The sequence below is a fragment of the Corvus cornix genome, chromosome Z (assembly GCF_000738735.6).
Source record: "Corvus cornix cornix isolate S_Up_H32 chromosome Z, ASM73873v5, whole genome shotgun sequence".
In the NCBI taxonomy this organism is placed as follows: domain Eukaryota; kingdom Metazoa; phylum Chordata; class Aves; order Passeriformes; family Corvidae; genus Corvus; species Corvus cornix.
The window spans coordinates 9900779-9928468 of record NC_046357.1 but is presented as its reverse complement, the minus strand read 5'-3'; the positions used below and the strand labels follow the sequence as shown (position 1 = coordinate 9928468).

The following is a 27690-nucleotide window of genomic DNA, read 5'->3' as shown; positions in this document are numbered from 1 at the left end:
GAGAAAGGAGTGCTCAGTGAAGGAGAGATAAAAGAAGGCAAAAAATCATTTTTGTTTTAAAGCAAGAAGACAAGGTAGTGATATTATACCAAAGGAAATAAAGCTAGTTAAATTTTATTTTCCAAAACTCCAACCTAAATAAGTGTGTTAAATAAACATCCAGAAAACAGTCACTGCTCACTCTATTAGCAGATGCACAACTTATTTAACCAAAAAAAGAACAGTGAAATATTATGAGAATTATTTACATGCATATTTACAATGCGTGTACTTTAGAGTAGCTAACTGTTGGGAAATACTTGCGTTTGTTTTTGGTAAGGATTTCTACTCAAGTCTAACCAGCAACAGGTAACAGGAAACAATTCAACTGCGTTTGGCAACAACAACAATGGAGTACCCTAGGAAAACTAACATGATTATATGGAGTCAAAAAAAGAGCAGTTTGCTCCAGAATGTTAACATTAATGAAATTTATGAGTTTACTCCAACTACAAAACTAAATCAAACTACATAAAATTAGAAGAATAAAAGAAAGTTACAAGGGTTGCGAAAGGTAAGACATATTAGATACATTACTAGAAAAAAAAGCAAAATAAAAAAAAGCACTGCACATACTCTTGAGAAGCATGGTTTAGAACATAACTATATTACTATTGCCTTAAAGAACACAACAAATTACAGAATAGCTTTTTCTTGTAGATTTGAAAATAAGCTTATCTGAACCAAAGATCTTGTAAGCACCTCACTTCCAAAATACTGCTTACTTTTTCACATATCAACATGTGACATATTTATTCCAAGAAAAAAGAAAAGCCCAGACCTCACCAATGTGTATTTTGAAAGAAGAAGAAAAAGGGAATGAACAAAACAAAAACTCATACACAGAACTTCCACAAGCCACTTTTCATGATTGTGATCTACAGACAAAAAAAAAATTTCTTTCTTATTTGGATCATACTCTTCTTGGGGGGGAAGTGGAGAAAGTAAATGCAAGATATATTGTATATGGTAAATAGGATGAGTAAATCCCAATATATACTAAAGCAAACAAGCAAGCAAATTCAGATGATTATTCTTTCCCTTTCTTCCTCAAGGGAAGTTTTATGGGACAGTTCCCCATTAAATTTTAATTTCGATTATAATTTTTAAATAATTTTTATTGCAGCCAAAACAGTGTTCAAAAAACATTTTTCATAAAATAAACTATGATATATACACAACATTTTAAGTTACAGGGCATAAGTTTACAATTTTTGGCAGATTCTGTTAAACAAAATGGAAATTGTGTAACTTTAGTACTTGGAGAAACTGAAGTTCCTCATTTTGGTACAAATGTTTTGTGTCCCCCTGCACTCTAACCATATCTAAAGTGGTTAAATAAACTAACATTAATATGTAACATCTCACTGTTTTCTCTTATGTTCTGATTCTAGACAGAATTTTTCATATGCTTCTTCAATTTCTGGATCCATCTCATCATCAATCTCATCAAAATACCTGAGGAAAAAAAAAATCACCAAATGTGTTAGGTTTACATGCAGATTTTCAGAACCAACAGATCTGTGTAGATGTCAAACAAAAAACCAAAGCTTTATAAATGACAGTTATTTATGATATTTTCTTAAAGGGAATTAAAAGGAAAAAAATAATGGATACTAGGAAAACAAATAAACAGAAACCTCAGAGCAGCACAGACGTACAAATACCTAGTGTTTGCCACCTTTTTTAGATCATCTTATGCTGCCCAGTTTAAAACACAGAAATAGTTTCCAAGATGACAGAAAATGCAATCATGCAATCCAAGCTTCCCAAAATTTAATAATGCATCTGTACTGATCCATTTACCGGAAAAAAAAATTACCAACATATTAGTGTAATTTTGATTGGTTAGCATCCTAGTTCAAAGACAGAATACATTAATATAGAAACCCTGCATTCCTGTTCGCTGGTATGTAAAAGAAGGCCATAGAAAATGTGTAAGAAAAGTTTTTTTGTTTAAAAGTGTTGTGCATTGAGCAATCAGTCTACGTATTTATCTCATTTGCTCCTTGTAGAAGTGTAGCCTTCAGAAGAAAGAGCCCTCACACAGAACCCTCCTCCCTGGTGTCTGTCAGTCATGAGAAATAGCTGACAGCAAATCAGCAGACATTTGTCTAAGCTTTTCTTAAGCCTTCAACAAAGAAGGTTATAGTCACCTTGCTTGAAGGTTGACTTAGAGTGTTTTACATGTAGTTTTCAGATTTGCTGTGTTTTTTAACTGCCTTCTGTCTTCAGTTTGCATTTTTCCTACTAAGCAGAGGTTCACATGGGTCTTTTTTTCCCCTTCAGTATGAGCTTGTTGATTTCTGATGGCATCTCTAATATATCTTCCAAAGTTCTTGACATTCCCCTCAGCTAGGTACAACCTGAAAGTTTTCTAATTTACTAACAAAAATACTGATACAGGCCTGCTGTGTTACCACACATAAAAACAACACTGCAAATGTTCTTGTGTGTCAAATCATGATCTGAAAGTCCTCCTTTGTCAGTGTAAAGCTCAGAGCAATTTACTTTAGACCATGTTTCTTCTTATTTTACATATTTCTTTCTTATAAACCAGTGCCAAAAAGTCAGATTATAGTCTCATCTACTGCTTCCACCTTTACCATTAGCTTGCTTTTCTTGCTCAACAGGAATACTGAATGGCCCTCTAATTGAAGGGAATGCTACTTAGGCTGAGGAGAGAGAGTTAACACTTCCTCCCTTTGAAAGACACTGGAAATTCAGTAATCATGTCTCGCTGGGATGTTCATGCACATCAGTCAAATGAATTTAGATTGCCTCACTACAAACACTTGAAGGCCTGGCACTTCACTTTGCTTGCAAATTTTTTTTTTTTAAATGCAGAAGTATGTTTGTACATGTGCATAAACATCTGAAATGTAATTATCATACTCAATAGAACAAATATGAAATAGGTTTCAAACTTGTGTGATTAAAATCCATTTTATACCCAGACAAATACATCCACTGTAGAACTAAATAACAATTACATTATTTAGTTTCATTTTTGCCAAGATTGGAATCCTAAGCCTGTACTATCACAGCATCACAGTAAAAATAACTATTATTAAAAAAAAATCACTAAAAAAGAAAACATACAGCTCTCCATGTCCTGACAGATCTGCTCCATTTTCTTCATAATATGGAAACAAATCCTCTCTTTCAAGCAGCTCTTGGTATTTTTCTTGATAATCTGGCAAAGTAAAAATGAGACTGAGTAGATATATGACTAGTCTTCTAAATTAACAGAAAACTATAAAGTTTGAAAATTAGCCAGTTAACAAAACCATAAACTGCAAGAAACATATTAACAGGAAAAGCTCCTCCTACAACATTTTCTCAGGACATGAATGGATCTCTAGGAATGATGCTTAACTTCCCACAGAACTGTAAAGTTAGTGACAGATGTCTTTACTTCAAATGATGCTATGCCATGTTGTGCTCAGACTACAGATAAAGAAACGAAGGATTTTGATTTGATTTTGTTACTAACAGTGGACAAACAACAGACTTGAGTATTTCTGGCTTTTTGGAAAGATGAAATGCTGTGGACTACTGAATAAATTCTTCTGACCTTTATGAACTCAAACGCACATTCTCCATTTCAAACATCTACCTTCTTTTAACACAGAATAAATCATGTGCTCCACCAAACCAGGAATTCAGGCAGAATTTTGTCTTTTAAGTTGCATAGGTTTTAGATTCTTGAAGAATAACATTTTATGTTCTTCAACAGACTGTAAACTTGATTACAACTTTTTAAAGAAGATTGAGAAGACAGGTAAGCTAAACTTGTGCCATACCTGGGTCTGCTGCAGTGAAAGGAACACCATCAGAAGTGTAAAATGTTGGTTCATTCTAAAAATAAAGTCATACAGAAAGTTATATGTGTTCAGAGAGACAGATGTTTGTAGTTTTGAGTAATGCGATTGTCTATGAATCAAAGTAAATTCACATGAAAGTAAGGAACTGAAATGTCCATATATTCTTACCATAAAATAGTTTGGGTCATTTTCAGGGGTAGCTTCTGTGTGTGGAGTTGTTCCATGAACTCTACCCCAGTTACTAGATCGCAGTTCTACTAGTTTCAGAAGCATGTGTTTCACATCTCTGAAATAGAGAAGCACTACAAAAGTTAGAGTGTTTTGTGCCAAGCAAGAAATTGGACTTCTCTTATTGCACAAATACAAGGCAGTTAAATCTGTCCAAAAAAATAAGTTCAAGGACAAAATTTGTGTCCAGTGTGTCCTATCTGTCCAGTGCACAGATAGTTTTCAATTCAATTCTACAACTGCAAGTCTAGATGCTTTAAGTGTCCATTATGAGATATTCACCCTTTTTCCTTTCTCTGCTGTTAAGTAAGAAGCTCATATGTAAAAGGAAATTGCTATAGCTTTTATTGAGATACCAAACCTTGCAGTACAAGTTAAAGAACAAATCTGTTTTTGATAAAAGGATAATACTGGGGGAAAAAAGGAAGATGATCTTCAAATTTTAATTTAATTTCCTATTCTATGCTCCTGACTTCAGTCGTCTTCATCCTGCTGAAATGCGGTAGTCAAAAGTAAGAAGTAATGTCTCCAGTACATTAGATACCAACACCCATTTTGTCCCTAAAATAAGAGAAAATCCCTTCTTCTTTTAAGCTAGTCTATGGAGAAGAGTATAATTAAAGAATAATTAAAAAATAAAATTTTAATTTCATTTTTTTTATTTTTTCATAAAATTTTCCCAGCTGAAAATGATGCTGAATTTTTTTTTGCCTTTTTTTTTCTTTTATATATTCTCTGTATTCTTTACACATGTATTTGTAGCTCTGTAGCCTATTCTAGTATTCATAGCTAGCATTTTACCTACTCTGTTAGACAGAAAGACAAAAAAAATTCCTCGGTGGCTCCAGGCTGGGGGTCCAAGGTTAGGTTCTCTGGGAAGCCAAGGCTGGAACCAGCTCTCCCACACACATTTTCATAAGCAAAGTTTAGTTCCTGTCTAAGGGAGGGGGGGAGGAAAGGGGAATTCAGAAAGGGTTGCACCTCAGCACTTATGTCTCTAATTGGGGATGCTTGTCAGTTATGCTAATTTGCTAAACATATAAAAATTGTATACGTGTTATGCTGGGTTTGCATCGTTGGTGCTTTTCCACCTGGTGAGTTGTGCACATAAGGATCCTTATAAAAGTAACCCCTTTTAAGTGTGTCTGGTTCATGATTTTAGGATCAGTGAAAAGGCAACAAAATTAGTTTGTTGTTCTGTATCTTTGAAGCCTCAGCTTGTGCCATCAATTTTGGTTCCTGAAGCAAAAATGTCCTCATCCTCCTTGGGGGCAGCTCAATCACAACCCACAGATGTTATGAGCTACTCTTGGCCTCCCTCCATATGGCAAGAGATCAGGGTCTGAACCCTCTGCAGGTTTTTAGTAAGTTTGCAAGAAGCTGAGGATAAAGCACAGCAGAATCAGATAACCTCATGCACACAGGTTATTAGTCAACCACTAATACATTACTAATACATTAGTCAACCACTCGTTCTTTTCCAGATTGAAGCTAAGACCTTGCCAAAAAGGTGTGCTCTCCAGAAAAAAAAACCAAACAAAAACCAAACCACATAGTATATTTCATTTTGCCTTTACATTTGTAGTAATTTGTATGTATTTAATACTGCTACTTATTTAGTACTGTTTGTATGTATTTAATCCTGTTCAATTCAAAATTAAAAGTATAAACTATGAGATATTGCCCCACTGTCTCTTTGTACATACTTGCTTTAAGAGCCTAAAGCACTTACAGAGGATTTCAAGACCTAATAGGAAAAGAAAAAAAAAGTGGAACTTGAAACTCTATTAAAAACTAAAATACAATAAACCCACCCCAAAACAAAACCGACTCAACTACCAAAATATCCACATTACTCTTCAACTGAAAAGCATTTTTTTTTTATGTAGAAAATGACCCACACATCACAATACTTTTCATAAATATAAATTTTTAATATAATTTTTTGGACCTGTTCATTACTGTTGAAGATTTTTCAAGGTGTTCTTTTTCATATAAACAAAATACTGCACATTAATTTATCTTCTCACCTGCTACAGTTTGCATCCAACACAACATTTTCAATTCTCTGAATAATTTCCTCCATATCATTCTTCCCTTTTTCTTTCCAGGCATCTTCTAAAACTGAGCCTGTCAACTAAAGACAAAGGATTAGTTTGGTTTTTTTTTAAAGAAAATTAGAAATTCTTAATAAACAGTCAGCTGAAGAGATTCTGTAACAATTCATGACACTTGGACTACCTGATGGCTGAAGCTCCCGGCTGCCTGTATCTCGTTGCTAAACATATTAATAGACCTCATAAATAGTTTATTTTAAACTACAGACAGCATAGGAGCTCTGTGTCCAATGTTTATGCTACCTAGAAGTTCACAGCCACTTGGTTTTAGTCTTGAAATATGATTTTGAAACCATTCTTCAGTGACATTGGTCAGATTTTACTTGATTTTAGTACGTACTATCCTCCTTTATTTCCTTTAAGTCTTATTTTTGCAGCTGATTCCACCAGTTTACATGACAACAGCAAATACTTTATTAAACTTTAGAAACACTTCAGTCAACTTGGCTAGCACCACACACGCCAGAGAATCCCATCTCGGTATACATAAAGGAGACTAGAATTATCTGACCAAGCCAACCTGAACTTTATTACATAAAAGTCTACCAGGCTAAAGCTGCTGCCCAGAAAGCTTTAGCAGCAGTCAGTCTGGAACGGCTATGGATGAAAGCCTCTGACTACAAGAATAGGTACTTCAGTGCCCAATAATTGCACAGGAGGAGTTAAATCAGAAAAAAAAAATTAGTTTGCCACTAATAGCAATCTCCTCAGCATAAATATTACATGATCAAAAATACTTGGAATGGCACCTGATGATACAAAGAGATAAAATCCCAAGATAAAAGCAAGTAACCCTAGATAATTAGGTAGTAGCATCAAGATTAATTAAAAATAAACATATTGCACAGCAAACAGGTGAAAAAACTGTATCTATCACTATATTAAAGATAGAGACATTTATTGCTTTGGTGGTGAAACCAAGGTTTCATGAGGTAGCCCAGTCTAGCTACATATATACTCAACACTTGTAGTTACTGTAAGACATCAGAAAACACTTGCATGAACAAAACTAAAAGTCTCTTTGTTCTGAAACACCTTTTAGATGGGTGTGTTATAAAACAATTTAGATTACTGGTTTTCTTCAGCATGCTGCACTGTAAAGCTTCCTGATTTGTGTATTGCAGCTTAAAAAGGTTCGTCAGTGGGCCTTACCTCAGGGAAGCACTCCCAACATAAGGACTGCACACTCGTATTGAGCACAACTGCACACTTGCTGTGAAGCAATCTCTTTAAACATCCAAACTTCAAATGAAGGTTTTAAATTACAAAAATCTCTCTTCCCTACTCTCTGTTTATCATATCAAAAGCAGCTGTGAGAAATTACATTCAAGATAGAAGAGTCTGAGAAGTAGTGGAGTATGAGGAAGGGTAAAGAATGAGGAAAAACAAACAATCCAACCAAGAATCTTCAGAAAAATACTGTTTAGCACTTAACCTTCATTCCTAATTTAGACTGTTTTCCCAACTATGAGTACAATGATACCTAGTGAAGGTAAGAGTTTCTCCTACATAGAAGCTAACCATTTTACAAGAAAAGGCATGGGTTATGAGCTAAGAGGTTTATTTTTGACACGAAAGAGAAATTCTACAATTTCTACAACAGTAATGACACATATAATACAGAATGAAATAACTGATATTAAGGACCTTTTCCACAAAAAATGGTGGACCCTAATGGCCAAGCATCCTTCAGAACACAGAACATACCTAAGATCTCACAATTCGTTCAGGCTGGTTAGTTTTCTCCCACACAAGAAGCAGCAAAATAAGATCTAGAGGAAGCATTTACTCCTTTGCACCTGAACTTAAGTTCTATTGCTCATTTCTACATAAATGGCCTTCAATTTATTTTTAGAGCACCTTGTTACTTTTTGTACTGGCTCAATTTCCTAATGGTACTAAGGAAAAAAAAAAGTAGTTTGCTCTGCTAATGCTGTAATGCATAAACCCCTATAAATACTTCCTCATTTGCAGTTTACCCTGCTATTCCCAAAGCTAGAAAGTTTTAAAAACTTGATTATTTTTTTGTTTTAAAATTACTATCTCACCTTCAGCAGTTTCACTGCACATATCAAATTACTGTCCACAGGATTAGAGAAGAGTGAATTCAGTAATTCCCGAAGACCTTCTTGAAGAATTTCTGCCCGTGTAACCTGTCCCTTTGTTCCTTTGATCTGAAAAAACATATATAAAACCCCCCAACATTTACATTACTTGAGTTTTAGAAATTAATTTAGGCACATGCTCTCTCTTGAATGCTGTATGATTTGGTTTGTGATCAACATAGGTGATCTCTGTGGTGGAAAGAACAAGAATGGTTTGTGTTGGAAGAGACCTTAACCATCATCTAGATCATCACCTACCTCAATCTGCTGGCCATACCTCTTCTGATGCAGGTCATGTTGAAGTCCTCATCCACCAACACCTAAAGTCCTTCTCAGCAGAGCTGCTCCTGATTAATTCTCCACGCAGCCTGTACTTGTGCCTGGCCCAATGAAGTATCTTGCACTTGGCCTTGTTTACATGGTCCCATCTCCCAAGCCTCTCTTGGTCCCTCTGGGTGGCATCCCTTCCCTCCAGCACATTGACTGCACCACACAGCTCAGTATCATTGGAAAACTTACTCTGAGTAATGTCCTTTCAATTCTGACATAACAATGCAATGTCTAGCATTTTGTTTCTCTGCTAAAAAATTGCTAAGAAAAGCAACCAAATGCCAGCCTAATGGTCCAAAAAATACCAAATTACCAGAACCCCACACTCTTTTCCATACTGCATTACATATTCTCTACAGCAGCAGTAGCTTGCTTCCAGAAGGCAGTGTTTATATATTTAAAAAGTTATAGGAAATAGTTTCAAAACAAATGGAATACTCCAAAGAATATGGCATACTCCACAAACGGACAACTCCCCCTGCTCCAAAGTCTTTGAAAATCTTCCCTTTTTCTTCTAGCAAGTGAAAAGTAGATTTCAAGGACCACTTACGGTCCAGAAATGGAAGAGTCAGAGAAGGATTTTACTCATACCAGCAGAACATTTTTAGAGTGTTTGCTTAAATCATTGAAATAATCAAGTTTAATGTATATTTTTAACTACACTGCAGCAGGAAGTGAACTTGGTGAAAGCACAGGCAAAATAATCAAAGAAATTTTTTACACATTTTTGTACATATCACAGACATAGAAAACAAATTTAAATACAAGATTGCATACTTCATGCATAAGCCAATGACTCAACCATCAGAAGAAATATCTTTAAAGGTCTGCACTTTTAATTCCTCATTTTGAGTGTTTTCACATCTGCCTCAAGGGTTTGTTAACACCTCTTATTATCGCCTGAATACTGAATTACATGGGTTATTGATCCTGGTCTGCTTCTGCTAGGCATTTAATAACATCTAATATATTGGTTAAGTATATCCATCTGGGGTTTTTGCCAGTAAAAAGAAAATACCAAAAGCTTAATTTCGAAGATGTTTATGGTTGGTTCTTCCCAAAAATTCTTACACTTTAATTTTTATACACTTCTAATGATCTTCTCCTTCCTTGTTTACATGTTTCTTGGATATACACATTGTAATGAAACTATTCTAAAGTTCTTTTATTTACTGCCTTCTGCCTTTAGAAGAACACCTCAAATTATAGTCCATTTCAGTGTTTACCTACACACAACAAAAAATTAATGAAGATCCATGTGACATGCAGCTTTCTTCTTACCTCTAGGTTAAGATAAAGTTCAGCTAAGAACAGCACAAAGGCATGAAATTGTTTTCTAGTAGTCTCATCCCCTTTGGTAGCTTCATCTCTGTTTTCATACTCCGTCCGACACCTGTAAAAATTAAAACAAGATTATATAATCTGTAGCCATTCCAACATATGTAACATGCTACTCATTTAAAGCAATGCTGAGAACTTATGAACTGCATGAAAGCTGTTACATGCTGAATGCTGGGATGTATGATCTGTGAAGGAAATGAGAGGCCTTCACAAAGAAACAGTGGATTTGCATCCTTTTAGATGAATACATATGATTACATTATTACATCTCTAAGCACTGAGATACCTGATGCAGCAAAATTAAATAGAACAACTTGGAACATGTAGAAAAATACAGTTACACAATTTATACAATAGAATATGGGTTCAGGATGTGCAATAGTAACACAGGCACCCAATGCCCACAGAAATGAAACAGACATGTTCCCCTCTTCAGAGTGCTTACCACATTGTCTTAGATGCCTTTACACCTATTTGATAAATTCTTTATCTTGCCATGTTAAATGATAAGTGATACATAATTCATGACATCCAGCTGAGTGGTGTTAAGTGACACTCTAGAGGGAAGGGATGGAACACAAGAGGGACCCTGACAGGCTTGAGAGGTGGCCCTGTGCAATTCATGAACTTCAGCGAGGCCAAGAGTAAGGTTCTGCACATGGGTCAGGGCAATCCCAAGCATTAAGAACAGCTTGGGCAGGGAAGTGATTGAGAACAGTCCTGTCAAGAAGGACTTGGGGTGCTGAGTGATGAGAAGGCCAATGTGATAGTGCATACTTGAATCCCAGAAAGCCAGTTGCATCCTGCATCCGGAGCAGTGTAGGCAGCAGGTGAGGGAGGGAATTCTGCCCCTCTGCTCCGCTCTGGTGATACCCCACCTGGAGCATTGCATCCAGCTCTGGGGTCCTCTGAACAGGGAGGACACAGACATATTGAGTGGGACCAGAGGAGGCTGCTAAGTTGACCACGGGGCCTGAGCATCTCTCTTACGGGCACAGGCTGAGAGAGCTGGGATTGCTTAGCTGGGAGAAGAGAAGGCATTGCTGACACCTTATAGCATTTTCCAGTACCTAAAAGGGGCCCACAAGAGAGCTGGAGAGGGACTTTTCACATGGGCATGTAATGATGGGACAAGAGGAAATGACATCAAGCTAACAGAGGACAGGTTTAGACTAGATATTAGGAAGAAATTCTTTACTGTGAGGGTGGTGAGGCACCAAGACAGATTGCCCAGAGAAACCGTGGATGCCCCATCCCTGTAAGTGTTTAAGGCCAGGCTGGAAGGGACTTTGAGCAGCCTGGTCTAGCAGAAGGTGTCACTGCCCATGGCAGAGGGGTTTGGAACAAGATGATCCTTAAGGTCCCTTCCAACCCAAATAATTCTATGATTCTGTAATTTAAATATAAATACAAATAGATAGGATTAACATACCATGGCAGTGAAGTAATCTTTCTAGTATTTAGCAACTGTGCCAAAAATACATAAGTTTACATAACAGTACAAAAACAAAATTAAAAAAATATTTGAGATAAAATGAAACCCAGACAAATTCTAATGTATTCTCAATTCTTCAAGATTGAGAAATAGTGGAGAACCTGAAAAATCTAAAGAGCTGAAATACAACATTTCAGGTAGAAACTTTGTTGATAAACAGAAGATGATCTCTCTGTAGTCACCTTGTTAGGTTGTTTATCTGCCTATACCCTAACCACTCACAATTTCACTCGTATTAGCAAATAAAATCTAAGCAACTTTAAATTCATGGCTTCAGGGTGCTAACATTATTGTTACCGATTGGGTTTGCTTCAAATCCAAGAACCAGAAAATCCAGCATTAACAGGGATTTATTAACGCCGTAAAATATTACCATGTCCCGCAGCCATAGGGAGGAGGAGGAGAGAAGATCCAGCAGGCAGGAATTGTGCAGCAAGATTGATTTATTTAATTATTTTACAAACTCTTTTATAGACTTTTTTCTTCATAGTCTAATTGGACAAAGGATCAGCCACCCCTTGGGGGTGATTGGCTAAAATCCTAAAACATCCATTGTCAAAATATTTTTCTACTCTACTATAAACAAGGCTTCTCAAGGTTGCAGGTGTTTGGTTGTTTACATAACTCTGCTACCTCTTCTGTGAGAGAGAAAAGTCTCTCACGGACTTAGAAAATAGCAAGAAATTCCTTGCTAGCAGCATTTTTGTATCCACAGGGATTTCCTTACATGTTCAAGTAACAGATAGTTAAAAATATCAAAAGCAATAACTTTGAAAGGAAAAAAACCAAAACCAAAAAAAGAAAAACAAACCCAAGAGAAAAATGAGCATTTTCAGCTTCTGCATGCCCTGGTTTTAGCTGTTGCTTCGCAGTGTTTGCACTACATCAAGGACTCTTCTGCTTCTCACCCCACCCCACCATCAAGGAGGCTGGGGTGGCACAAGAAGATGAGGGGAGACAGAGTCAGGACAGGTGACCCCAACTGACCAGATGGCTATTCCTCCCATGCGGCCTCATGCTCAGCACATAAACCAGGGAGAAAGCTGGCTGGGGACCGCTGCTCCGGAACTGTCTGGGCATTGTGGGTGGTGAGCAATTGCACAGTGTGTCACTTGTTTTGTATATGCTAATTCTTTTACCATTGTTATATTCCCATCCTTTTCTATCCTAATAAAATACCTCAACCCATGAATTCTACTTTTTCTGCCCCCAATTCTCTTGCCTATCTCATTGAGAGGGTGGGGGAAGTGAGTGAGGGGCTGCAAGCTGTTTAGCTACCAGCCAGGTTAAACCATAACATTCCACTCATGATAAAAGACCACTGGAATGCATTACCATAGAAGTTTATCATGCTTTTGCTCCCAAACATTGCCAGACTAAGTAAAAACTTTTAAAATAAGAGACAAACCTGAAGGTTAGAAAGCCAGATGTCTTTAAAGAAAAAACAAAAGCACAATTTCTAAAGAATTCTGAAGTGTCCAACTACAATAGTCCTTCAAATGTCATGGAGTAATATTTGAAAGGAAATATAACAATTTAAAAAATGTTGCATTTTTGTCAACTACAAAGTGTAATCATTATCAAACTAAGGTCCCCAGAAACCTGCAGTAACCAGAAACTGAAGAAATTTATACTTCTGGATTTTATACGGCTATTTCATAGACACAAAGTCAGTTAGCCAATCAGTGAATAAACCTTGCACAGCAACTCCAGGCAAAAAAAAATGTTAAAGAAAAAAACCACAATGAAGTTAAGTACTGGCAAGAGTCAAAGGACAAGGACAGTACATATATGTGCATTTAGTATACTTTTAAAGTAGACTAGCTTTCCAATTTGCACTATTTTTTGGGATCAGTCTAATGTACTCAGTTCAAAAGAGCCTGCAGAACTTTGAATGGAGTCCTATTTTCATATTTAAAAATACTAAAATATTTTAAAATGTTTGTGTTCAATACTCAGCATGTACCTGTGCTTCGATACTCCTCAACCTATACTACTATTTTAAATATGTATTTCTTTGTATGCAACAGGAAGAGTTAACAAACAAACCAGAAAGATGTAACTGAGGAGAGTAACAGGCTTAAAGTGACTGATACTGACCTTTGAAGTAGCAACTGTCGGAAGTTCCCGCTTTGCGGACTAATGGTTAGATGGTGAGACAGATAGTTACACAATCGTGCTCCCATGTACGAAAAGTTTGGGACAGATGTGGCCTTCCAAAATAAAAATGGAAAAACGAATTATTTATAGCCTATTAGTTTTATCAGGAAACATTTTTAAAAGCTTTTTTGAAATCTGTATGTTGATCAGACAACTTGAGCAGAAAATTAATGACTAATAATCACTATTAGCCATGTTCACTTTTATATTGCATCAACATTTTGCTATATGCATTTCAGCACTTAAAAGCTCATTATACTGTGATTTTGTGGCTCTAAGAAAACAATCACCATTATGCCACGTATCTTCATGTAACTCTACTTCTGCACTATGACCTACAACCAAAGAGTGTCCCAACGTCAGTTACAAACTGCTTTACAAAAAAATCAGCAGTGGACATTAAGACACTTTTTCAAGAATAATTACTCTCTCAAGGAGCAATGAGTACATTCAAACAACACCATAAAAAGTTGTCTTGTTTCAGTCTATGAGCTATTTATTCCAGAATCTCTTTTGGGCCATGGTTAATATCCAAGGAAAGAGCGTAAGAACATGGCAAGTAAAGAGAAATTCTTTCTCCCATACATGCTCCAGCAATCCGCAGAAGAGCAAACTTCTGAATCAGAAAGTAAGACTATACAATTACAGTTAATGGCTCTTGATGGATCCTTTTTATCCCAAAACAAGTCCTGTTATTGCTGAAAAACTACACCTTTCTCATCTAAAAAAAGGTGGTAAGAACACTGTTGTGTAAAAAATATTGTTTTAATCTGATAATTCAAAATTTAAATTTATTATTGTTCACCCATTTTCAAGTCTCTTCTAACAATGCCTGAATTTCAGATTATTTCTCAGATGCAGTTGCAGCGAAAAGTTTCTGCTGCAAGTAACTTCACCAGCTCTGCCCAAAAGAAAATGAGGATACTAAGAACTCAGTAAACTTCTCCTTTGGCTTTATCATCTTTGAATATTTCTTTTACATCTTGGTCATCTATCAGAGCTATATATATGTTTGCATGTTTGAACTGTTCCAACATGTTTGAAAAAACGTCTTGCTTTTCTCTACCTCTTACAGGTAGAGAAAAATATACGCTTAGTGTAATTCTACTATGTGCATAAAGTTACTGGAAAAAAAATGAAGTGTCTTTGGAAGATGAAACAAGTTTAAGTAATTAAGATAGACAAATGGAATTCACTTTCCAGTAAGAGGCATGTGAAATACCTAACAAGACTTTGGTGCTTTGGTTCAATCAGTTGCTCTGACCAGAAAAGGTACCCCATTTTTATAAGGTGCCCCTTTTTAATACTCTTTCCTAACAAAAAAAACCCCAACCCAACAAACCTCCAGCAAACCAAAACCTTAGCACTCAAACACCTACACAAATTATTCAAACCTCACCTGTATTTTTAAAATATTATCATCCTTATTAGTTGGTCTGTACTTGTGGTTGCATCAATCATTGAAATAACTAAATTTTAGGTGTTATAAACTGGCATAGCACACACAGACAAAAAGAATTCTACCCTGTGTCTTCCTAGTAACCAATCACATTGCAAAATCATATTCTCGGAACTATTATTGCTGGTAATGCCACTTTATCTCCAATTCAAAAAAGTCACAATCTAAGCATGAAGGATAATCTACCAAGACATAGCTTGAGAAACTGCAATTGCTCTGACAGGAACAATCCACTGCATTAAGTAGGTAACAGTCAGGGTTCTTAAACTATCAAGTCAGTGTCCAACTTTTGGAAGACAAAAGAACTCGCACTTCACTCTGTTCAGACAGAAATAAGAATAGGAGGAAGTATGTAATTAATATTTAGAGACAGGCTAAGATACCTGGCATGAGGTGAAGGGAAGGCCCTGCAGGACGTGGGTTTACCTCATTTTAGTATTTTTCCTTCACAAACCTAGCATCTGTAAATCTGCTTAGTTGGGTCAAATTTACATCGCTGAAGCAGATGCTTATAAATTTCAGCAATTTTAATTGTTTTGTGAAAAGCCAGCAGACAAATACTTGAGTCTCTGCTCAAGACAGAAGGATAATAAGTGTAGTTGGCTTTGCTTAAACACTATGCCAGCTTGATATACAACAGATCTAAAATGAGGTGCTTTTGGATACTAGCATAGCTTTTTGGCATTAGGTTTTATTTTTTATGTAATTTCAGACTAACACTGAGCTTCCCAGTTGAGGAAGGCACAGTAAACCCTAATGCTGAACTTGTTTTTAAAAGGGAGGCAGAACGGAAGAAGCAATATTAAAGACTTCTATTAAATGAGACTCAATGATTTTAAAATACAGGAAGTTACAAATAGTATAAAGTCCTCTTTTTTTCTTCCAGTAAAGCTATATGGAATATTTTAATCTTTTCTAAACTATCTTCCATGGGTTCAAATAAAGGATGGGAAAACGATGCTGCCAAATGCAGCACAGGTGATTATCAGTCTCACTAACTGGTCTCAATTAAATTTGCATTAATTCTGTATCATAATGAGAAACCTGAGACTCTACAGTTCTGTACAATGCCCAACCAGCCATTCCACTTCTACATATACCAGATTAAAATAATCTGCAGGTATCTGCACTTGAATAAAAGTCTGCATTCAAGGTAAAACCTGAAAGCAACAAATCCATGTAAGGGTGAGACACCCAACATAATAAAGAACAAGCCAGAAGTATGGCTTCATTCTCTGCAGCGAGCCCAAAAGACAGTAACAACAGCTCATTTGCTAAGCAACACATATTAAGCTGTTCTTTCCAATGGCTCCCCCAATTAGTACAGAGTTCAGCTCAAGGTCTCTGTCCTCATTTCCATGGCCATCAATGGGACTGGACCAAGTTACCCTTAGAGGAACTTTCCTTTTCTCCAATTATGCTGTTCTGAAATAACTATATTTCAAATAAAGAAAAAAGCGTGTCAATAAATAAGCATTTCCCAAAGCGTAGTGTGTACAGCAGGTATGGATTTAATTTTTTTAAATACCAAGGAATTAAGAGTATCTTAGGACTAAGAAGAATTTTTTTTTTGCACAAGAGAATAAAAATGTACAACATTGCTTAAGTTTCTTCAATCTTTACTATATAAATACAGAAATTAAAATACAACTTCTTTTAATTAAGTGCCGTAATTTCAGCCGTAGTATGTTTCCCAGGAGATACAAACACACAACAAAGGAAACAGAGCAAACTGGGAAAATGTATACAGTTCAGGTATCCTAAATCTGAGCTACCATTTCAATTTCTTGAGCAAAATCCTTCCCTGTATATTTCAGTACAAAAGGAAAAAAAATTCAAATCGTTACAATACTACATTGATACAATTATGTAACAAATACTGGAATGCCTGTCTTGGACACTGGGTAACAGAGGCATAATGTACATCTTATAAGACAGAATACACTACCTGCTGGTAGATGAGTTCAACAAGTTCTTGTAAAGCTTCATCTGCAATGACCCAGCCATTCAGTGTTTCAGCAAACTGCTCTATTTCAGTGTCAAAACAACCTGGTTGCTCAGTGAGGTGATTTAGGAAGTCTTGTACATATTCTGCCAGAGTCAGATAGCCATCACATCTGTTTTCAAAGGAAGAATCCTACAGAAGTGAAAGAAAATACCAAATACTTAATACAACCTTGAATAATTGTTACACTTACTGTCTCCAGAAATAACCATACAGCCCTTGGTTTTGAGTCTCTGCATACTTGATAGTGATCTTTATCACACAGTTCATTCAACATTTTTACAGAGCATAGACCTCGACACCTCCTGGAGTGCAGACCTCAGAAACCTCCTGTAGTCCAATCACCTTAAGAACCAGGTAATGTATTTTTATAGACAGTAGGGTCTCCCAGGAAAATACATAAAAAGATGGATTAAAAAGAAATCAGCTTCCCAAATTGGGTGCAAGATTAACTAACAAAGTAAGTTTATCTGTTAGGAGTAGAACTACCAATCTGAGGCTCAACACTTATTCCTGGTGTGGACATTAACTGTACTTGTAGCTTCATGAACCATAGAAGAAAAAGCATGGAAAATTTGAAACAAGGTATTTTGCACTTAGATAGTGTGTATAGTGCTTCCAAAACATGCAGAAGGGGGAGTAATTAAAGAAATACAATAAATACATAGTATTGTTCCCATGTAAAAAGTATAATCAGAAAAAATGGTATTTTAAAGTAGTGTATTTGCATCTCTTGGCAAAAGATGAAAGATTACAAGGCATAAAATGAAACCATTCAAATGGAATTAATTTGCAGCTACTGAGGTTTAAAACCAGATAAGATAACACACTTGCTCTCTAAAGAGAGGAGGGGCTACCCAATATCATTTTATCAATATTTATGCTCCCACCAATGGAACAGACGAACACTGATTTTGTCCATTCAGAAATGAATGTATGTAAGAGTATTTAAAGTCAATACTCTTCCAGATGATTATAATGCTGGTATATGAAGGGAATAGCAAAGAAAGCAGCATACTTTGTGATGCCACCACTAGCAACACAGTACAAATAATTCACTTTGTCACGCTACACAGAAGATTGTGAAAAGCATCTCTCAGATTTCAGAAAAGCAAGAAGGAGCCTGAAGAAGCACTTCTTAAAAAGTTACTTACAACAAGCAATTCAAGACATGAGTGATATACAGAAAATCAGCATTCTCAACTGTTCTACCATTTAAAAGTGTTTAAAGGATGTCCATAATAAAGCTGAGCTAAAATGATAAAGAACTTTTTCTTTACTTAGTGTACATTAATATATCAACAAGGTTTATAAGTATATTCTCCCTCTCCCCCTTCTACTTCCTTAACAGGGATTTTTCATTACTTTGTCTTACATTACTGCCTGTCTCTCCTCTACTGTGAAGCAACATGGATCTGTGAAAATTTTTTAGCTGGGTATGAACTATGAGAAAGACACACATTGTTGAAAATCACATCCTGATATTAATTTCATGACTTGTGAAGAATGTGTGGGTAAAAAAAGCAAACTTTCCAAAAGCATTCAGACATGTCATAAGGTTATATACTTAAGCTAGTGAGGTGGGGCACACATCTAAGAAAGATTTCATATGATATTTAATTAAGTAGAAGATTTGCCAGTTAATAATACTAAAGGCTAAATAACTTAATGTTGCCTACCAGAATAGGAAAAAACATATGGTTTATTGAAATACAGGCAAATTGTTACTACCTAAAGCCTTTGACAACCTGAGGATTGGAGCATGAGCACTTCAGAGGTTCTTTCTAACCTAAGATTTTCTATGATTGTAATGGCTTGGAGCTTGCAAACCCAAAAAGTAAAGGCCTATGTATGACTTGCTAAATACTCTGCTTCACTAAAGGAAACCAACATTTATGAAGCAATTTCAAATAGCCCCATAAGAGTTCTGTACAATGAACTTAAAACTAGTTTGTTTCATAGAACTATTACACTACTGTGCAGCTACTGCAGCTTAATCAAATAGAGCTGAACTAGCATCTCTCCAAACAACCTGTCTCAAAACTCTCCAGCCAGGCTGCAGAGCATGCAATTGCTGTAGCTAGTAAAAGAAGCTGCTCTTTCTGACAGCCATGAGATCGTTACAAGATCCTCCTTCAGCAGAGAGGAAGGTATCTTCCTCTCATAGTCCCTTGGCAAGAATCCAATCTTGGAGAACATTCTTGTTTTGTAAGGGATTCCAATACCATTTGGTACACTGGTGTCCCTATTGTATACTCTTACTTCCAGTTTGTAATTACGATGCTAAACACAGAGAACTAAACTGTACCATATTCATCTGCCTGTACTAAATATGCAACTTCAAAAGAAGTATAGGTTTCAGTGACTGTGATAGGCATCTGAACAAATGGGAGAGAAAAATGAGTACTTTAGGAATTCAGAAATATACAACTTTTAAAAAATTATTTATACCTGATACTTTAAAAACTAACTAAATTTAGCCCAACAGCCTCTAGACATAACGTACTTGCATTGCTCATTGTCAGATTTTAGGGTTTAACATAAAGGTAGAACCATGTAGTGTATCAACTCAAGGAAAACAAAGCAAATAGCTGTTATTTTTCAAGAGGAGCTGGCTAACAGAAGCCTGTAAGATTACACATCACTACAAAGTTATAATTTACAGCCACAAAAGTCAACTAGAAATTTTCTGCTAATTTCAATAATTTGTCCATCAAGCCACCACTCCAATCCTTCTCTCTAATCTTTGATAGCTATAGGATGGGATCCTGGATTGTTCACAACAAAAGAGTAACTGATGAAAAGTTTATAGATTCGCCTCTCTTTTATTATGTGTCAGTTCATGAGCTTACAGACATGAGCAGAAGGCTAAATAGGTACTAACTCCTCTGATTTACATAAAGATAAAACAGAAAGTCTATAGAAAAGATTCTTGAGCCAAATCTACTCTTAAGACTCAGCTTCTGTATGTGTACTGATTACCATTTTCCTACATCTAGCAAATACACATTTCTACTTATGAACTTAGTCACTAATATTATAATATTTATTTGATTTTTCTTCAGACTTCTTAGGAACAAGCTTTTTTTCCTTTCAGTTATATGAACTCAACAAGTTTCCAATAAAGTTATTGCAAACTCAAGTACAAAAAGACTGTTGAATATACAAAACCACCCATGCATGCTGAATGAGGTTAAGTGGCACTCTCATGCTTGGCTTCTGATGGAAATTACTGAAGTTAAAAAAGAAAAAAGCAGGAGGGAAAGATTGTGGAATCCTAAAGTAACAAAAATCTCACCCCTAAAACTATGAAGTAAGAACGTCATTATGCCCATCTGATGGAATGACAGCCATGTTATACACAGAGCCATGCCAAGGAACAAGTCTGATGTCAAATCCAAACCTACATCTAGTCACTAGTTCTGCTGCAGACATCTACAAGTTCCCATGCGTTGGACTCTGTATGCAAACAGAGAATCCCACTGTTGCCTTTCTTCAAAGTCCTGGTAAAGTTTTTCTGAAAATTCTAGTAAATCGTGTATTCTGTACCCCTTAAACCATCTTCATGAGTAATTGATAGTTTTGAGTATCAAAAACTGGAAAGACTGGAAAGTAACTGACCCAATATCAAATGTTATATGGACAGACACAGTAATTATAATAGTGCACAATCAAACAAGAAATCAACACTATTTCTAAAAAAATAAATGTTTTTTTCTATTGCAAAACAACCATGTACTAGAAATACAAGATTTCAGATCTAAAAATGCAGGGGCCTTTATAAATGAAAGCTAAAAAGTACTAATTTTAAGTAAAAAAGAAGTTTCTCTAGCTTTGTTTTGATTCAAATTTTAAAACTCATGGTCAAAATCAGTGTAACTGCAAAGTGTGCTAAATTTCTTATTTTTATTGCAAGTGAGCCCAGTTTATAAAATTTCTTCAGTTACTGAAGTAAAAAACCCAACAGATTTTGTAATAGTGAAGGATGAAAGAAAAAATACAGCTGTTTTATGCCTATCATATTCTGATTAGATTAAAGTCCCTGCAACATGTTTTGCTAACAGTTTCAGAGGTATTTTTATTAATAGATGAGTCACATTCATAGCATATTCCAACAACATAGCAACCAGGAACTCCCACATGCTCCCGAGTTTTTACAAAATAGATGAAAAGCAACATTGTTGGCATTGAAACTTTGCAGTTTCAAGAGTGCACTGTGTATGCTATTTGAAAGGTTGTTTGGGTTTTTTTTTTGTGTGGTTTTTTTTTTTTTTTTTGGTCTTGAAACTGAAACACTTTATTTATAGAAAACATGTAACCAGTACTGGGGCAAAGTAGTTATTTTTCCTCTAGATTATCCATTCACCAAAAAAAGCACGTTCACACTGGCATTATAACAGTTGGATATTGGCAGTGGGCTTGTATTATCAGGAGAGTAATTATATTCAGTAAACAGGCAAAGCTGGTAACGATCAGGTAACATGAATTTTACTGGTGAGGAAAAGATTTCAAAACACCAAACCACCATATTTAGCACTCAAATGAAATATGTTTCTACAAGCAATTAAAAATCTATTTGATTCAGCAGCACTGTTTATCACTTCATTGCACTTGTAAAAGTTCCCACCTATTTAGATATAGTACCAGAGTTTTACTGCTTACATAACAAAAGGATATTCCAAGAATTCACACAGATCTTCCCTGAAGTAGAATTACTAAAGCAGTAACATGGAATACAATGGAGTAGAAAATAGAAGTACCAACTTTTGTTACATGATGCATCTACAGATTGATCAGAGATGAGTCTGGCTAGAGATACATTTCTTATTAGGTGTGTGGGTAGGTAACTGCTAGGAATGAGTCTAATACTTTTTTTGCCCTTTGGTGATACAAAACCACTGAAGGAATTAGAAGACATGATGGTACACTAGCTCAGGCAGTCATGATGAATGGTACCTTGTGGTGCAGGAAATTCAGGAAAGGCAAAGCCTGTGCTCAGAAAAGCTAAAGTTCAAGCTTTCTCCCACGCTTTCTTCAAAGCCCTGTGACTTTTGCATAAAAGTACAGCTAGGCTTTCACTTAAAATGCAGTGTAGATGTAACTACAACAGAGGTAGTCATCAAAAAGCAGCTTACTCTCATACTGGATGCAACCAATGCTTGGTGCAGTCAACAAGGAATGTGGTTATCCGCAGCAAGCTTTGGCAAAATATCCCATACTAGAGGCTCTCACATACACCATAATATTCATGCATTACCACTTAATATCCTGGCTGCAACTTTGGAGGTTATCAGAATTTTTGCAATCTCTTCAGCAAATACAGAATTCAAATTATCTGACACAAAAGATCTAAAGACAACATTATTAATTTAAATACAATTAAATTGGCACATACTAAGGAAAGACATTAAAACACTCACTGTGAAATTCTGATTGAAGTTCTGGTTGTATCCTGGTGGATAAAATTCAGGTGCTTTAACAGACAAGTTTGATGTTGCTACAGGATCCACAGCTAACTGAGGTTCAGCCTTTTCTGGTCCAGAATCAGGAACTGGGAGTTTATCTTGTGATCCAGACGGAATTCCCGTCTTTTGCAGGTGTTCTGAAAAATTTTTGTTAACAGCTTGTCTTAGAAATCACTCAATTAGTATGTATTCACACTGAATAAGCACAGAATATGTGGTTTTATTTTTTTTTTTACTTCAAGTATGGTTTTACTATAAATATACTTCCTTTAAATACACAGCCTTACTTTAAATACACAGGTTTTATTGTTTATTCTCAGGTTTGGATATTCATTTGACCACAATCTAGATGTCCTTCTATATGATAGACAGTAAACAGTGTTCATGTGCAGGTGACAAAAAAAAACAGGAAAAGGGAAAAAAGCCTCTCTTCATTCCCAAGAAAACATGTTTTCTAAGAGTTAACCTAAGAAACTAGTAAATCTGCTTATAGCACATTTGATTATCCTGTGATTTTTCATTGATTTTAGATACAAATACAAGATACAGTTGGAAGGTCAATAAATGACAGACATCACTGATTTTTACCAAGACTTACTTTCAACAAAATGCTCAAGGACACTTGGCTATTGCTGTTTTTATATATCATTTGCCAAACCATCCAATTGAAGTATTTTTAAAACACTATTTTCCAAACCTCTCTTTACAGACTAGCTCATAAGTTTACTGAAAACAGAACCTGATACCTACCTGACGAACAAACAGTGCTTTGTGTTACTGCTGGGTTGGGTTTATATTTTTACAAATAGTCTGGAGTTCTTCAGTAGGGGGAAGGCTGAGACCATCTGCAGTCAGATTAACAGATGGATAAAAAGTACACTCAGATGTGGGGCACAAAAGGACGGAAAGGACAGAGAGTATTGCAAGCAGCTGCAATACAACATCACACCTTTACCTGGTCCAGGTTCATAACCCAGTATCCTGGTTTCAGCTGGGACAGAGTTAATTTTCTTCTTGCTAGCTGGTACGGCACTATGTTTTGGATTCAGTATGAGACTAGCGTTGATAACAAGCTGCTGTTTTTGCTATTGCTTAGTCGTGTTTACTCTAAAGCAAGAACTTTGCATTTCCCATGCTCTGATGGTGAGCAGATGCACAAGAAGCAGGGAGGCAGCAAAGACTGTTACAGCTGACCCGAACTGGCCAAAGGGATAATCCATACCATAGAAAGTGATGTTCAGTATATAAACTGGGGGGGGAGTTGGCCAGGAGCTGTCAGTTGTTGCTGGGCATCGGTCAGCAGGTGGTGAACGACTGCACAGTGCGTCACATGATTCTCTTTGGTTTTCTTCCTCTTACCCTTCCCTAGACACCCAGGTGTCCCCCGGCCCCCCGGGCTCACCACGCTGACCCGGCCTCAGCGCGGTGCCCGCATCGCATCCCCGGGAATAAGTACAGCGCTCCAGAGGCCAGGTGCCGGTGCCCCCGCGGCGCCGCGGGGAGCGGCGCAGGTGCCTCGGGAAAAGAAAGAGCGGGGAGAGCAGCCCGTACCTGCCATCCCGGTGCCCAGCGGCGCCGTCTTCGGAGGCCGCAATGGCTCCTGCTGCGGGAAGAGGCCGCCCGGCTGGTGCTGCTGCTCCGAGCCCGAGCCGCGGGACGCGCTGCCCCCGGGGCGGGTCCCGCCGCCGCTCTCCAGCGCGCCGCACCCGCGGCCCCGGGCGGCACCCGGCGCTCGGTCGAAACTCTCCGACATGCTGAGGCCGGGCGGCTCGGGCGCTCATGGGAGGGAGGAGCGGAGAGGAGCGGGGCGGGCAGCCCGCGGGGGGCGGGCGGAGCGCGGGCCCGCCCCGGCCCCGCACTTTCGGTTTCACCCCCGCGCAGCGCCGCGATAGCCGCGCCCGCCCCGAGCCCGCGGCAGCCTGGAAGCGGCGTTTCCAGAGGCACCGCATTGCCTGCGGCTGCATCTCCACGGTAACGAGCGGGGCGAGGTGACCGTGACAGGGCCGAGGCTTCAGCTGCAATGAGAGACCTGCAGCCACAGGTCTCACGCCACGCTGTGCATACACAGCTGTTTCCACCAGAAAGGGATAGAAAAGCAGCAGGCGAAATTCTAAATTTAACGCAATAAAGTTAAGTCTCCAACGTGACCATATTATTGTATGGTTAGGGCTACTTAATATAAATGTGTTTGTTCATAACAATGTATTTTCATGTATAATTTACACATGATAACAAATGCTATTCTGATTTAATGTTTGACAACTACCTTCCAGGCCAATAGGAACCACCTGAAGAACATGGTCCATGTAATGCATCTTTCCTAATATTACCACATTAACTGTAAATGACTCAACTCACATGTCCATTTACAATTTAATTGGTCCATTCTTCTTCAATTTCAGTCCTAAGTCTTGCTCTACATGTTTTGCAAACTCTGTATCATAATCAGCTTTCAAGATGAGGAGGACAAGTGTGATCTGGGGTACCCCAAATACACTTCAGCTGATCCTGCTGAGGGAGTTTATATTTTGTCTCCCTGAGCAGTCTGGTTTGTGCTGACCTTGCCACTTGTTCCTGCCACAGACAAAATCAAAAGATTGTGTGGTATTGGGTCAAATTCTGTTCACCACTCACAAAGGGGTGAAAAAAATAGGCAAGAATGTATAAAATATTATTAAAAAAAAATCAGAATAGTGCTGTCCTGTATTTTAAAAACAATCCAATTGAATTGTAAAATGGTGCCTTTAGAAGTCATGTTCCTATTGGGTTTATTATTACATGTTACCATTTTCAATTATTAACAGGGGAGGAGCAGGGTATAAGATATTTGTTACTTCCCCAAGGCATGAACTGGACTGATTTTTGGTGAGATGAAAAGGTGGCCAGACATTTAAGGTGTCACAAGTTAAAATTAATGAGGCCCATGGGAAACTGTTCCTAGGCAACCCTTTCTGCAAATACAGAATGATAAACTAATAAATCTATGCTCTGCAACTGGAATGAGAGCCAATGCAGGATGTTTTTGAATGAGTCTTAAAAAAAAAATTGTAATATGTCACTTGTGTAAACCATTGTTGAAACTAATTTAAGCAGTATTGCCAATTCTTTAAAGATCACAAATTAGCTACTAAATTTCTACACTAAAAATATTCAGTGTTCTTGTGTTATTTCAGCTCCAGTTTTAATGCTTATATTGTGACCTCTGTCCACATCTGTAGACTTTGCGTTACCAGGAGGAGAATGAAAAGCGTACATTAATGTGAAGATGAAAGCTGAAATTTTCCATCATTATATACTGGGATCACTTTTGAATATGCCTATCTTTCAAGTTACCAAATCTCATTCTTTAAGGTACACACCTAAGGGGAACTGAATGCCTCAAATTATTGAACAAGTTTTCACCTTTGGACATAAATGTGAATTCTTTTCACTAAGCAAATATTCTATATTATCTTAATTTAATGACTGTTTGGCAACTACTTACCATTCAGAGTGGAATGTGATCCCAAATCCATATTTGTCTTTCAGATGCCCTACTTAAGTTTGCATTAACGCAGTTATGTATGGTTGGGAACCGAATTTCTCCTCCCTGGTGTAGACACCTAAAACAAAACTAAGAAAAATAATCAGGTAGTTAATTACAAAATGACAATCCTTGAATACTACCTACAACAGTACACCCCTTTAGACTATTTAACATTATGCTTAGATGTTTTGCCCTGAGTAGATGAAGTCCTGTTAATTACTTCAAGCCTTTGAGACCAAACAGCAGAACCCCTGAGATCTCCAAACTAGAAGGACCTATCCTAAGCACCCAATGACTGGATTAAGACTTTCACCAAATACAATTATGAACACTTCTAGGCAGCCACTAGGAGATACCTGCTTTGTCCTAAGTGTCTAAAACTTAGTTCAGAACCAACTACACACACAACTTCAGTGCCTGGTGCCAAGAAATCACACACTGTAGCCTTGTCACTATTCAGAACACAGATACGTTTACATGCCTTATTTTTTTTTTAATGCTGGTAAGATATTTCTAATAAGAAAAAAGGAGAGGGCTGGTTCTAGCTTTTAAAGGGTAATTAATTGTTAATAGCTGCAATTATTCTGATCGCTACCATACTGATGAGGCATGTTGTTAGAAGAGTCAATGGTGATTGAGCCCAAAACATAAAGCACAGGTATAATCTGTAGGTCTAAAGCTCTACAGATTTCACACAGACTTATTTAAAAGCACAGTAATGAACATTTAGTAGTAGAGTATCCTATTAATTACTCCCAGAGTAACTCTCATGTTTTCAGTGCTTAACTTTACTTGCTAACTCATCATTTACAAGTCTGGAGGCTCTGTGACACATCCAGCAACATGTAGTTTGCACGAGCAGCTACAGAGACTTAAGAAAATTTTTTAAAAACCAAACCAAAATATGCCTAACTTGTACATGGAACCCACAGATCGTGTGAAGTAGGACAACATACGCAGGATCATGTGAAGAGAGTATATGGAGGCAATGGGCAACCTGGCTGGTTGTCCTCTGGAACTGCCTCTCCAACCCCATGTGCTCTTCATCCAGCCATATATTATTTTAACAGCCATAGAATTACAGAAGCACAGAATCGATTAAGTTGGAAAAGACCGCTGAGATCATCGAGTCCAGCCTCTGACCGAACATCACCACGACAACCAGACCATGGCACAGAGTGCCACGTCCAGCCTTTTCTTAAACACGTCCAGGGACGGCGACTCCACCACCTCCCCGGACAGCCCCTTCCAACATCTAATCACCCTTTCTGCGAAGAAATTCCTCCTAATGTCCAAAGTTGACACAGCTCCCGATTTTCTGTTCTCGTACTGCATCTACCATTCCGACACCTCGCTGCTTTATCACGCATTTTAAGTAGTAACAATAACGAAGAGGACACCACCTACGTGCTACGGCGTTTGTCCCACGTCCAACACACACGTTTCAGCACGTCTGCTCGCCAGCCCCGACCTTCGCCTCCCGGCAGCAGCCAGCTCCGGGCGGCTCGGCGCGGTTATGCGGCCAGGACCGCGACAGCCCCGCGCCGCCGCCCCTCAGACGCCGCGTGACGCGGCCGCCCGACCCCCGCGTGC

General features: G+C 37.5%; 1 protein-coding gene across 3 annotated transcripts; it reads right to left on the bottom strand.

Moving 5' to 3' along the window:
• Window positions 1–78: 78 nt before the first annotated feature.
• PAIP1 (poly(A) binding protein interacting protein 1) lies at window positions 79–27690 on the bottom strand. Of its 3 annotated transcripts, none has more exons than XM_019283447.3 (12): window positions 27501–27690; window positions 26056–26184; window positions 22527–22708; window positions 17050–17238; window positions 13583–13695; window positions 9928–10039; window positions 8260–8385; window positions 6125–6231; window positions 4035–4152; window positions 3846–3900; window positions 3142–3235; window positions 79–1497 (listed from the first exon to the last, which is right to left on the bottom strand). In XM_019283447.3, the coding sequence occupies exons 2-12, from the start codon at window positions 26084–26086 to the stop codon at window positions 1404–1406; spliced, it is 1221 nt and encodes a 406-aa protein (XP_019138992.1). In that variant the 5' UTR covers window positions 26087–26184; window positions 27501–27690; the 3' UTR covers window positions 79–1403. The 3 variants fall into 3 exon arrangements, with proteins under 3 accessions (XP_019138992.1, XP_010393542.1, XP_039422541.1); XM_010395240.4 differs by having other exon boundaries at window positions 27505–27690; XM_039566607.1 differs by lacking the exons at window positions 26056–26184; window positions 27501–27690 and adding an exon at window positions 24123–24339.

What these genes read in the sequence shown, in the direction of transcription:
- PAIP1 (XM_039566607.1), bottom strand. Translation starts at nt 24,324, where the DNA reads ATGTCGGAGAGTTTCGACCGAGCGCCGGGTGCCGCCCGGGGCCGCGGG. An exon ending in TTGGATGCAAACTGTAGCAG is followed by an intron (nt 4,153 to 6,124) that starts GTGAGAAGATAA and finishes TCTCTATTTCAG; the next exon opens with AGATGTGAAACACATGCTTC. An exon ending in CTGTCAGGACATGGAGAGCT is followed by an intron (nt 1,498 to 3,141) that starts GTATGTTTTCTT and finishes TTTTTTCCTCAG; the next exon opens with GTATTTTGATGAGATTGATG.